Source organism: Artemia franciscana, chromosome 1 (assembly GCF_032884065.1).
Source record: "Artemia franciscana chromosome 1, ASM3288406v1, whole genome shotgun sequence".
Lineage (NCBI taxonomy): Eukaryota > Metazoa > Arthropoda > Branchiopoda > Anostraca > Artemiidae > Artemia > Artemia franciscana.
In genome coordinates, this window is record NC_088863.1 from 55,537,059 (window position 1) to 55,551,228 (window position 14,170).

The 14,170-nt window shown below is 35.6% G+C and overlaps 1 protein-coding gene across 3 annotated transcripts in view; it reads right to left on the reverse strand.

Annotated features, from left to right (window-relative positions):
* Positions 1–436: 436 nt before the first annotated feature.
* Positions 437–14,170, reverse strand: part of LOC136031496 (protein N-terminal asparagine amidohydrolase-like) — a 60,167-nt gene continuing 46,433 nt past the window's right edge. For all 3 annotated transcript variants that reach the window (XM_065711154.1, XM_065711172.1, XM_065711162.1), the window contains 2 exons: positions 9,056–9,163; positions 437–1,092 (listed from right to left, as the gene is read on the reverse strand). In XM_065711154.1, the coding sequence (XP_065567226.1) occupies positions 701–1,092; positions 9,056–9,163 (500 nt within the window). In that variant the 3' untranslated portion in view covers positions 437–700. The remainder of the gene's footprint in view (positions 1,093–9,055; positions 9,164–14,170) is intronic.

Here is a 14,170-nt window from a genome sequence, read left to right on the forward strand (position 1 = left end):
ATGACATTCAACCACATTGAGTAATTGATAATAGAAATAAGATTCAAGGATACTTTGTTAAATTGGCCCTAATGTCTATCATTTAAAAATACTTCAATTGCAGACTTGATAGCGTTTCATTCAAGGATCCATTTTTATTTCATTTTTCTTTTTCCTTCCATTTAAAATTGAAATGACAGGGGATGAACTTAAAAACTTATGTGTTAGTCAACGTGCACCAGGTCTACACAACAATGTAAAACTTCTTTCTTTAAGCTCCGTTGTTATGTCTACCAAACTAGACAATAATGTCGCGACCAAATCCCTCTGAGTCTGTTAGAAGGGCTTAAGAAACAGGTATTCAAAAATGATTATTCAAAAATGAGTTTTACCTAGATATTGATGTCTAGCAAAGCAAGTGTGTGAGATCAACCTTAGAGACTTGAAAGAAAATGTGTTTACTTTAATAATATTAAAATTTATTATATCAACAAACCCAAATAAAAAACATAACTGGGAAACGAATATCACTTTGTCAACATCACGCAAAACAGCAAAATATACAATAACAAAACAACCGTTAAAAAGTCCGTATCTTAATTTAAAAGCAGCGGATTGAAATTAACAATTACAATCACCAAAGTACTTAGTTTCTTAATTGACATTAAATCTGAATCACTAAATCCTTAGAGATTAGCTGATAAGTAATCACTGTATATCTTTAGTACTGAATTTCGATCCACATTCCGCCGTTTTCAATTTTCCTATAAAATTTTGGTCGGCCATCTGGAAACACGGTTATTGCTGGAAACTGGTGCTTTCTAATAAAGTTCAATGCAGCACGAATTTTTTGTGAAAAATTTGGCGGTTCTACTTCTGGGGACGGGGATAAATGAGAAACAATTAGATCATCCGATTGTTGTAACCATAAATCTACGCCTCTGAGAGGGGGATATGTAAATGGACCGAGTCTCATGAGACCAAGTCCACAGTCATATATGTCCATTAATTGCTGTTGACCGTTGGTGAATATTCTAGCTGTGCGAAGAGACATGTCTGGCCCTTTGTCTGGAAAAATTGCAGGGAAAATCTCGCCAGTTTTAATATAAACACCTGAAAAAATACACAAAAAAAGGTAAGTTTGTTTCCTCTTTTGTAGCTCACACAATTTCATCGTTTAAATATTAAGTCAACAGCTTTAGTGAACTGGCCATTGATTTTTGCCAGTTAACTTTCCCAAACAGTGATTTTACATTTTTGACTTTCCATGGACATGGGGCTGCGTGCTTTCCAGTTGAGTTTTTTTTCTTTAGTGAACATCCCCAAGCGATTGCGTTAGTTCTACAGAAAGAATCGAATTTTCTTACGCAGGCGTAACATTCTTTCTGAATAATGAAAAATGTTGCGTATTTTGGGTCTTTCTAGCAAAACAGGGAGAGTCATTGGGAATTTTTTCTACGAGATGCAGGTGCATGTTACGTAATAAGAGATTGTTTGCCTACCTTCTGGATGACGTAATGTTGCGTGAATTGATAGGTTTATTGGGGGTGACGGAATCTCACATGACAGGCTAGACTTGGGTGGGGAGCCTCCACTTGCAGCTGAGCAGGGCGCACACGTGAGCGTCACATAATGGCTCTGCACCCACGAGTGTTACGTAATGGCGATGCATATGTGGATGCCACGTAATGGCACCACACGTGGGGTATCATGTAATGACGAGGAGAGCACTTAGCTGTTATGTAATAATAGCGAACACGTGATATTTTACGTATTGACATTACACACATCGGTATTACATAATGTTTTAAGAGATTTTTTCTTCGGGATTTCTTTTTCTTTCAAGGCAGCTTTTCAGGGAACCTTTATACTCTAATGATTTTTGTCCCCATTAGGATTCGAAAGGGTCATTTCCAACCAATGGAACTGCGCCCTAGACAGCTGAACCAACAGTCTATATCTAGGAAAATGGGGACACGAGACAAGTAACTTAATTCTATATGTTGATAAATTTTTTCTGGTATTATTTTCTCTCAATTCCCAGCTCACGACATTCAACGGCTGAAAACCGATACCCACTAGCATGCATTATCACACATAGGGCAAAAATATTCGTTTAAAAAAAAAACCTTATTAGCGTTTTTTCTGATGACTTCTAACATTGAGGCCAGCGTGGCACGATGTATCAGCCCCCAATGATAACCTTCTGGCGCACATTATTACACCAAGGGCTTTTTAAGATTCTACCCTCAAAATAAGTTTATAAACTAAAAAATGACCATTTTTTTATTTTAATAGCGGAAATTTGCCATTTCATTGCTAGATTAAGATGTTTCATGAAAATATATTGCATGTTCATTTTTTTCTTTATGAAACCTGTGCATTGATTTTTCTCTTCCAAGAACAGAAAGAGTTTCATGAAAAAAAAAACAATGTAAAGGTTTTACCAAGAGAAAAATGAGCATGTAATGAGTTTCACAAAAAAATTAACACGCAATAATTTCCAAGTAAAATAATTAACATGCAAGAAGTTCCATGAACAAAATCAGTTTCACGAGAGGAAAAATCAGCAATTCAACTATTGTCATGAACACAAATCAACATGCAACAAGTTTGACGAACAAGAATTAGCACGCAACAAGTTCCACGAACAAAATTCAGCACACAACGTTTCATGAACATAATCGGTTTCACGAGGAGAAAACTCAATGTACAAGTTTCACGAAGAAAAAATTAAAAAGAAAGAAGTTTCGTAAACAAAAATCAGCAAGCAACAAGTTCCATGGACAGAAAGAGTTTCATGAAGAGAAAAATCAATGTAAAGTTTTTGCCAAGAGAAAAATGAGCATGTAATGAGTTTCACAAAAAAAAATCCACACGCAATAAGTTCCAAGTACAATAAATAGCACACAAGAAGTTTGATGAACAAAATCACTTTAACAAGGAGAAAATCAACAATTCAACAAGTTTAATGAGCAAAATCAACACACAACAAGTTTCACGAATAAAAATTAGCCCACAACAAGTTCCACCAGCAAAAATTAGGACGCAAAAAGTTTCATGAACAATATTGGTTTCACGAGGAGAAAACTCAACGTACAAGTTTCACGAAGAAAAAAAATCAAAAGAAGTTTTGTGAACAAAAATTAGCAAGCAGCAAGTTCCATGAAAAAAATTAACACACAACATGTTCCATAAATAGAAACAGTTTTAAGAGGAGAAAAATCAATATAGAAGTTCACAAAGAGAAAAATTGAATATGAAATACGTTATAAAAACAAAAAATGTTGTTCCGTGTTAATTTTTCTTCATGGAGCTTGTTGCGCTGTGATTTTTGTTCGCAAAATTTCTTACTTATTGACTTTTTTTTCTTTATGAAACTTGTACATTGAGTTTTCTCCTCGTGAAACCGATTTTGTTCATGGAACTTATTGCGTTCTGATTTTTGTTCATGGAGCTTGTTGTGTGCTTATATTTGTTCGTGAAACTTGGTTCATGTTGATTTTTGTTTGTGACACTTGTTGAATGTTGATTTTTTTTTCTCCTCGCGAAACTAATTTTGTTCATGGAACCTGTTGCCTGCTGATTGCTGGTCGTGGAGCTTGTTGCGTGTTGATTTTTGATCGTGAAGCTTGTTGTATTTTGATTATTCTTTTGTTGACTTGTACACTGATGTTTCTCCTAGTGAAACGTATTTTGTTCATGGAACTGGCTGCGTATTGATTTTCAATCATGACACTTGTTGCATGGTGATTTTCCTCTTTGTGAAACTTGTATATTGATTTTTTTCATCGTGAAACTGATTTCGTTTAAGGAACTGGTCGTGTGCTGATTTTTTTTCATGGAACTTGTTTAGTTCTGATTTTGTTTCTGAAATTTGTTGGATGCGGATCTTTTTTTCGACGAACTCGTACATGGATTTTCTCCTCCTGAAACCGATCTTGTTTGTTCGTAGAACTTGCCGCGTGCTGACATTTTTTTGTGAAGCCTGCATGTTGATTTTTCTTTTCGTAAAGTTGAACCTTGATTTTTTTTTCGCCTCGTGAAACTGATTTTGCTCACGGAAATTGTTATGGGCTGATTTCCATTCGTGAAACTTGTTGTATGTAGATTTACCTCTTCATGAAAATATTGGAATAGTTTAGGTGTGATAATTTGCACCAGTAGGGTGCCATCGGGAGTGGTGCATTGTACCACACTGGCCTCAGATTCTAGGCTTCATCAGAAGAAACGCTAATGGGGATTTTTCCTTTAAGTTCAAACGATAGATTCTTGTGTAAACGAACATTTTTGCAGGAAAATGCTCGAAAATGCCCCAAAAATATCATCTATGTGATAATGCTTGCTAGAAGATGTCGTTTATCAGCCATTGAGTATCTTGGGTTAGGAATTGTCATGGAACATAGCAATCTGGCAATATAATGGCAAGTGTCCACTTTCAAATAATAGCAATGGTCATATTTTAGTTTATAAATTTATTTTTAAGGAAAAAATATTGAAAAAAGCCTTACGTGAGATAATATGCGCCAGAAGGGTGTTATTGGAGGCTGTTAAATTGTGCCAGGCTGGCCCCAAATGCTAGGTGTCATCAGAAGAGACATTAATTGGGAGTTTAAACGATTGCTTCTTATTTGAACGAACATTTTCGCATGAAAATACTTGGAAAATGTCATATTTTTGCTTGCTAGAGGGTGTTCTTTGACAGGCATTGAGTGTCACAGACTTGGAATTGTGATGGAACATCGCAATCTAGCAACGAAATTACAAGTTTCCGCTGTTCAAATAAAAAACAATAGTAATATCTTAGTTTCTAAATTTATTTTGAGGGCAAAATGTTGAAAAAACCCTCAAGTGTGATAAAATTTTCCAGAAGGGCATCATTAGGAGCTGGTACATTGTGCCATGCTGGCTTCAATTGCTAGGAGTCATCAGGAGAAGCGCTATTTTTTCATTAAGTTTAAACGATCGATTCTAGCGTAAACAAATATTTTTGTATAAAAATGATCAAAAAACGTCATATGCGTGATGATACCTGCTAGAGGGTGTCGTTTGTCAGCCATTGAGTGTCACAGCCTTGGAACTGTCATGGAACATCGCAATCTAGCAACGATATGGTAAGGTTGCACTGTTAAAATAAAAGCAATTGTCATTTTTAATCTATAAATTCATTCTCAGTGTGAAAGCTTGAAAAAACCCCTAGATGTGACAATATGCTCCAGAAGGGTGTCATCGGGGGCTGGTACATTGCGCCATGCTGGCCTCAATTGCTAGGAATCCTCAGAAGAAAGGCTAAAGGGGATGTTTTTTTTAAGTGTAAACGATCAATTCTAGTGCAAACGAATATTTTTGTAGGGAAATGCCCGAAAAATGTCTTATGTAGGATAATGCATGCTTGAGGGTGTCGTTTGTCAGCCATTGAGTGGCTGACAAACGACAATTTAAAATCCACGAGTTTCAAACGCTTTACGGACATCAATAAAAATAGACATTGTTATATCCTCTCGCAAATCTGATATTTTTTGGGTATTTTACTAAAAAAAATATTTGTTTACACAAGAATCAATCGTTTAAACTTAATAAAAACAAAAATACCCATTAGCGTTCCTTCTGATGACTCCTAGCAATTGAGGCCAACTCAGCACAATGTACCAGCCCTCGGTAACACCCTTCTGGTGCATATAATCACACCTAAGGATTTTTTCTAGCTTTTACCCTCAAAATATATATTTAAACTAAACAATTAGCATTGTTTTTATTTGAACAGCGGATACTGGCATTTCATTGCTAGATTGATATGTACCATGGCAATTTAAGCCTCTGACACTCAATGGCTGACAAACTTTACCCTCCTCGTGAAACTGATTTCGCTCATTGAAATTGTTGTGCGTTGATTATTCTAGTGTAAACAAATATTTTTTTAGTAAAATACCCAAAAAAATTTCATATTTGAGAGGATATACCAAAGTCTATTTTTATTGATGTCCGTAAAGCATTTGAAACTGTGGATTTTAAATTGTTGATCAAAAGGTTGGAATCACTTAGGATTTGTGGAAATTGATTAAAATGATTTAAAAGCTACCTAACAGGAAGATCGCTTAGAGTTGTAATTAACAATGTTATGTCTTCACCGTTTTTGGTTAGGTGCGGAGTACCTCAAGGGTCGGTGCCTGGTCCATTGTTATATTTAGTGTATGTTGATTCCATGTGTATTACCTGAAGGATATCGTTTGCTGATGACACTGCTTTGAATTTATTTGGAAAGTCTATCGATGAGTTGGTAAGTAAAGCAAATCGTGTACTGGAAGGAGTCGAAGTGCTCATGAATATAAATTTTCTATGTGTTAATGTGAATAAGATATTTTTGATGACTTAAAGTAGAGTGGGTTGCCTTGTTGATTTAAATGGTTTGGCTACACTGTATGGAAAGCCTGTTCAGGCTTTCATAATGAACTACAGCCCGTGGTGTAGGCATACTTCGACGTTTTAAACATTTCCTACCACAGAAAATTCTTCTTACACTTTATTATTCATTAATTTACCCGTATATAGCTTATGTTTGCTTTGTCTGGAGTAGCATTTTTTTTACTAGTGCAGGTTCTTCAGAATAAAGCGATTAGGATTATTGGTAAATATGTTAAGAGGTCTATGAAACTAGTGCTGGTTATAAATCACTGAACCTGTTAAATGTTAGACAAATTAGAGGTTTTCAAGCTTCTATATTTGTTTATCAGTGTATGAATCATCTAGTTCCTGCAATTTTTAAGAAGTTTTATTGTTTGAATAGCCAAGTGCATGATTATGAAACCAGAAATGGTGATGATGTAGCAATTGAGTCAACAGGTACAGTTAGGTCAGCATTTATGGTAAGATACATGGGCCCGCTTATTTAGAATAATTTGCCAGTGATTATTAGGATGCCTCAATACCTACTTTTATTAAAGAAAAAAAAAATAAAAGATCATTTGTTAGGAAGTAATTATCATTATTATTATTTTTATGGGGGGGGGGGCTAAGAAGAGGTCTGTGGAGTGTGGTATGGGGCGATTTTTAGGAACTGTTTTGTGTTTGTTTTGTTGGCAGGGAGGGGGGTTTAAATAATGTGTTTTTTGAAATAATAGTGATTGATTTGAAGTTTGAGTTGATTATCGTTATGTTGTGATTTTTAATGGAATATATATTTTTACTTGTTATTACCGTACATATACAAAGCGGTAAAGTTTTTCTTGGTGGGGCAGCATTTTGTAAAAGATGTGTTTTGGTTTTGTATGTGAAGTACTGTGAAGAATAAATTACTCTAAATAATGTGTGCTAAAAGGTATCGTTTGTCAGCCATTGAGTGTCGCTGTCTGGGAATTGAGAGAAAATAATACCAAGAAAAAGCGAACAAAATATAAAATTAAGTCACATGTCTTGTGCCCCCATTTTCATAAATTTTGAGCCAACTTTCATCATTCTCTAAGAAAACAACTTTAGACATTCTCTAAGAAGAAGTATTTCCCTATGTTTTGAACAAGTTTATATCATTCACTAAGAAAGGATCTCTAAAAATTATCTGAGAAGGACCCCCCAAATCGCTAGGATCACATCGCTAAGAAGTGAAGAATCACTTTGTCAGGATTTTTAATCCCCTCAGAGCATTACCAAACTCTGGTAAGGGATTTCCACCTCATTATCTCAATTATTAAAGTCATAGGACACACGTAGTTAATAGCTTAATCATTCTAGCAAGCAGGACATGGGAATTCTCCGCGTGTGGAATTTACTATTTTGTTGAATCTATTTCATGATTCATATTATTAGAAATATATTGGTGATCCAGCTGTCTAGGGTACAGTTCCATTGAATGGAAATGGCCCGTTGAAAACCTAATGGGGACTAAAGTTATTAGAATATAAAAGTTTCGTGAAAAAACCCATTGAAAGGAAAAAGAAATCCAGAAGAAAAATCGATTTAAGTATCATGTAACACCGATGTGTGTACCGTCACTACGTAACATTCCATGTTTATGATGTCATTACTTTATATCCTATGTTTGTGATGTAATTATGAAACATCTCACGCGTGCACCGTCATTATGTAACAGCCACGTGTGCCCCCCACCATTACGTAACACCCAAGTGTAAAATTGGGTCACATCCCAAATGTGCACCGTCATTTGGTAATACCCCACTTGTGTGCTGTCACAACGTGACATCTCATGTCTGTTCCATCATTAGGTGAAACCCGCGTATGCACTGCCATTACGTAACACCCACGTGTGTACTGCTAGTACGTAGAGCCCACGTTTGCGCCGTGCTCAGTTACAGGTGGGGGTTCCCCACGGACACCAAGTCTAGCATATTGTACGAGATTGCGTCACTCCCAATGAATTCTTCAAGTCATCCAAGATTACATCATCCTCAACGTAAGCAAACAATGTCACATTACGTAACATGCACCTGCATCTCTTACACAACAATCCCCATGAAGTATCAACCAAACCTTATTACGTAGGTGTACTATACACGTGCACTATAGTATTACGTCAGACCCAGGTGTGCGTAATAATTTCTTGAAGGACTAGTAGCTCTAGTAGTTTACACCCTACCTGCCCAGTTAAATCCATAAAGGGGATACTACTGATATGTTAGAAATCCGCTCATTTTTTTTTTCATTTTGTAAAATATCTTCTACTTTTGCACCATAGACCTATTACTTAGCTGAACTTGTTATCTCTGTAGATAATAAGTGTCTGTATATAACACTTGTGCATCGAAGCTGAAGCCTCCTTGGTCTTCGAAATTGACACAATAACTTACTGAAGTACTTGCTGTGTTTTCTAAGTGTTTGTTCTTGCCTTTGTAGGGATTTTCTTTCTTTTTTCTTTTGTTTATGTCCTATCTTCATATTTTTACGTTACTGGTTTTCAAATAATCAATAATCACAATAATAACAATAATAGTTAGATTTAAAAAAAAAAAAAAAAAAAAAAAAAAACAAGAACATGATAACAAGGGAACAAAAGGTCTGGCAATTTTCAGCTAATTTGTTTGGCATTTTTCCCACTAATAACGATTAATTTAGCCTAATAACTTACCAACGCCATAAATAAATGGCCATGCTATTCCACCTCGGTATGTCGTGTTTAAGTCTCCAATGCATGCCAACACAAGGTCTATGTCCGTCATTTGTCGGTGGAAAGCATCTAGAATAGAAATTAATGTTGGAGTTTTGGGAGAAACCAAATACAAATGTAACATAAAATCAATCATTGGCATTTTGGGGGGGGGGAATCCTGTGAAATCCTAATTTACTCGTCTTTAATTAGAAAATAAGCAATACCAATACAGCATATTTATAAAAGTATATCAGTATATCATTATAAGTATCCAAACAATTCAGCAGAAGACAAAAACTAGAGGAAGACGAAAAAACGCATATACTTATTTTTCATATTTGTCATATATCTTGAGTAAACAGAAACAAATAACATACATCTTTAGCCAGACTTTCTGCTGTGAAAAAAACAGTCACACCCCCTTAAAAAAATTACAAGTAAAAAAGGACATTAGGTCACAAAGAGGAAATAGCTATTTATGTGATTTAGAAAATGGCATTAAAAACAGATCTTGGAGTTACAAATGAAAACAACTGAAAAAAAATTGTAAAAACATATAAAAAAAAGCTAATATCATTTTAAAATGCCCTTAATAGTTCTTGGAAGTTAAAAAATAAACTACAAAAATAATAAAAAGGTATAGGTCAGTGCCTATGTACCCTACTGGTCTACTATGTACTAAGTACTTTGTGCGAAGTCATAACTGCATATTTTCCAACCAATTAACGAATATAACAGAATTTAACTCTTAAATGATAAAAACTGCTTGAAAATAAAGAATTTAAATAAAAAATTTACATTCTTTATTATTTCAAGATGCAATAAAGTAAAAATTGTTATGCTCATAAAATATCAAGGGTTTTATTACTATTATCTATTTATTGTTTTCTAAGCGGTGCTTCTAATATATATGACATATATATCTACAATTCTGTGATTTCAATTATCTTGTTTTCTGCATAGCAGATTATTACACCGTTTTGGCGAAGCAGCGCTTTCTCCTGCTCCACTTCATTTCTCTAATCCAGTGCAATCTGAAATTGCCTTGCAGGTTTGCACAAGGGGGAATTTTTTCTTTCAGTGTCTCAGCTCTTCGCATCTACCCGCTAATGAATATGAGTCGCTGTTAGCTTTTGAATCACATAGCTTTTGTTTTTACCCAATTCGTATCTGCGTCTATTGGTCAGCAGTCTGTGCCCTTTTTTATTGCATCTTCTTTTAGAATTGTTTCTATTGGTTGAAGTTTTACAGTAGCTCCAAGGGTTTTGCGGCAGCTCTATGATACTACGAAGCGATTATTAGTAGGCTAGAATATGTGTCCTACTGAACGGGTCATGTTAGTTCTAATGGGTAGAATTTCCTATTAGTTAATCTATTCCATTGGATTTTTCCTATTTGATACTCTATGACTACGGGTCCATTTTAATTGAATGAATGTATGTTTAAGGACATACGTTCCAGCAACTGAAACGTCGATTCGACGCCCTATGCGCCAGCAATGGCTCTGGAGGATCTTTATCCTTATCCTTTATGTTTAAGGACGGATGCTTTACCACACCTTAGTACAGTCTCTGAGACTAAAGACAATATATAAATACTCTCTCTTCTATTGCTTGAAAAGCGCGCTAGATTTTTTCAATGTTCCTCCAAAGGAGCCCACTTCCAATAATTACGATATTCGCTCGGTGCTATAACCCCTGGGGACATGCAAGTGTCACTATCCTTCTCTACAAAAATAAAATTCAAATTACAAAAAATACTGGCTTTAAAGTTCGAATATATGTTTACTTTTATTGTAGCCAATATCTTCCATTAAGATTACAGTCCTGATTTTAACCTCTTCTTCGTTTGCTATTCGAATTGAGTGATCTTAAAACAGATACACTTTGCATATTTAGAATCAACAAAAATAATACATTTTGTTGTTGTTTATATTGAACTTCGTTAAATTTTCAGGAGTCATAATTAGGATCTTTAAGATACCTAAGGTTTTTACTACGAATTCTTTGATCCAAGCTTTTTATAAGTGTGAGATATGCAACTACTCCGTGCTTCAATACCCGAATTCTAAAATCCAAGTATGATATTTTTAAAACAATTCACCAAGAATGACAGTGATACCTGTTAACCTATTCAAATACCCATCTCCCAGGAGTAGGTTGGGGGGAAGGTTTCTGAAATATAAAAAGTCGATTATAGCAAAGGGAACAAAAGGCAATGCCTACCCTCACCTTGGGAAACAAGAGGATATTAAAAAAAGTATGAAAACATGGAAAAATAAGGAATATTCCGATTTAAATCTTGGCGAAAATAAGACACCTAGTAGCACTTGGCGACCCCCCTCTGTTCTCCGGTAAATTTCCTGGCAGTAATCATTCAGGTAAGCATATGAATACAATTTTTTATGTTACACTAAAAACATTTCTGTTACAAGAGAGTAGCTATGACCCAGTAGCATCCATATATCAGGCTTTGTCCAAAAAGTATAATTCGGAATGAAAGGAGGTTTGAAACTAAATTCTACAAAACCGCCCTTAATCTCTCCTTCTGTATTTAAAGGATCGCTGTAAGTTAAAAACAAGGCCATACAAATGCAATGTTTCAGGCCTCAGCCAACCTCCCCCCGTCCCCCTAAAAGCTGATGTGCATTTATGGACAAATTTAAAGCTAAATGAAGCTTTTAAAAATTACTTTTAGTAACGTTTATTTCATATGAACTAAGTTGATCTTTAGGAACAAATGCACCAACGCAAGGCATTAATGGTTTTTGGAACTCAGAGGGTCAAAATATATTTTCCTGTAGGTTCAAATCCCTCTTTGGGCCAAAATTGCAAAAAAGGCCATATTGCAACTGTACAATCTTTTTTGATACCTTGGCGCTAGAACTTTCAACTTCCGTCGAATCATCCTTGTTTCAATATTCTAGGATTTAACCTAAGAGGATAAAACAAACAAATAAACACGCACCCCCAATCACCGTTCACAGAAAAATGCAAAACTTCACATTTTTAGCGGCCTGAAACCTGTGCATTGGAGTTATCTCATATTCCGAATCTGACGGTGAAACTTTCATCAAGATAAATTTCCTTTTGTGGGTGTTTTCCCTCTATTTCATGTAATACGCAGATTTTCTCAGGCTCATATCTTTTTGTGGGGCCTTTGTCATCTACTTATATTGTAAACACTTTAAAATATTGAAAATCTTTAGTGATTTAATAAGTGCCAAAAATTAGTTGTGGGTGACAGAAGGAAGGTGCTTAAGTAGACTTTGCAGCAGCTTGGAGCTGCTTTTTCGTAGTCACATTCTTCGGTGAAAGTAGAAATTTTAAGGTTTTTTTTAACGCTGTCTAACTTAAAGAAAAATTTATTCTCATAGATAGCGCTGTTTTAATTTGTTTGCTTAAAAGTCTGAAAATCCTCATTACTTGCGTGCTCACCAATATTCAACGGAACAAGCTTTACACTCTTTCTTATATTTCTGTTTCTCACTTCCACGTGAGACCCTGCATCCACCAGTGATTTAATTCTTACATCTCTGATGCCGTATAATTTCTTGGTGGATTCAGTGGCCGCTTTCGCGCCTACCTTGTAAAGTGACTAATCGCAGTATTGTGATTTTTGTTCCAGAAGGCTAGCAGGGAGAAAAGAGGACTACTTTCTGCTCACCAAACATGCTCAGAGAGTGAAACTAAGCTCTCTAAAGAGAATAAAGAGAAGCCTCGATTAAAGTAATTGCTAACCCTCTGAATGCGATAAAAGGAAAGTCTGATCTTTGGTTCGAACTCATTGAAAACGACATGGAACTGAGGATTAGCGATGAATTTTATAAAAAGATAAGGCCAAAATTGACCTATAAAGTAATGGGTAGAAAAGTAGCCAGAAATATACCAATAATAAAACGTACTAAGAGTAATGTAAATCATAAACACTCCGAGAACTACACTAAGCATGTTTAACGTTAAGACTCACAGAAAAAGATGCTGCAGCACGGTCAGTATCTCCTTTAGGCGCTATCTTAGAGGGATTGGTTTAATCTGTTTTGATAAATATGATGACGTCTAAAATCCAAGCCTTTCTTAAGCCCAACTTTATCCTTGCACAGGAAAAAAGAGTGAGTGCGTTCTTAGTCAATGATTCATTCACTGAAATTTGTGGGCCTTTCAAATTTTTTCTGTTTTAAAAATGGTTGATCCAAGCTTCGGGTTAGAAAAAATAACCACCATCAGAAAAAGGGTAGTGTTGGTTTTTCAATTAATCCTGCAAGTTGAGATGATGCCATCAGCTTTGATTCCTGGGAATTTCGACCTACAGAACTCAAGAAATTTGTTTTCTGTATTTTCCAGGCTCGAATATCCAAAATCTGATTATTTAGAGATCGGTATGTTGTCGTTCTGTCAAATTAATTTGTCCTCTATGTTCACCATTGTAGTCTGAATTTCTTCACTGATCGAGTTTATGCAAAGTACTAGCTGCTCAAGACTTTAGGGCTGGCTTTCTATTTCAACTAACTTTGTTTTACCATTTTTTCTAAGTCCAGAGACATAGGTTTTTGCAGAGGATGATGCGACACCAGGGACTAATAGTGGAGGAAAAATACGGTTTGACCCCGGGAAATTGCAACAGAATTTTTTTTACACCAAAATACTCAGAAAAATCAGCTTAATCACACAAAAAAATCCCCCCGAATCCCTCTTGCACAACTACCCAAACCCCCTCCCCCCTTGAAGGGGGGAAAATCGTAATTTCTAATTGGACGTATTTTTGGGTTTAAGTGGTCGTTTTTTATCAAATCAAGCACGACGAATCCAAATCCGACGTCAGAAATCAAGTTTTTCGTACCTCAGTATCAATTTTCACCTTCAAAGAACGGGGGGGGGGGGGGTAAAGTATGCAGGTCATTATTCGCCGGATTCCTGCAGCTAAAGGATCATTTTATATCAAATAAAGTACCGTATTGCCAGATATGAGGTCAAAAAGCAGGTTTTATTAACTATTTACCTTATTTAACCTCTAAGGGGCCTGTAATATGAGGGGTTACGGTGTATAACGTCTTGAAAAACCACTTCTTTAATCGAGATCAAAACTTCAGATCAA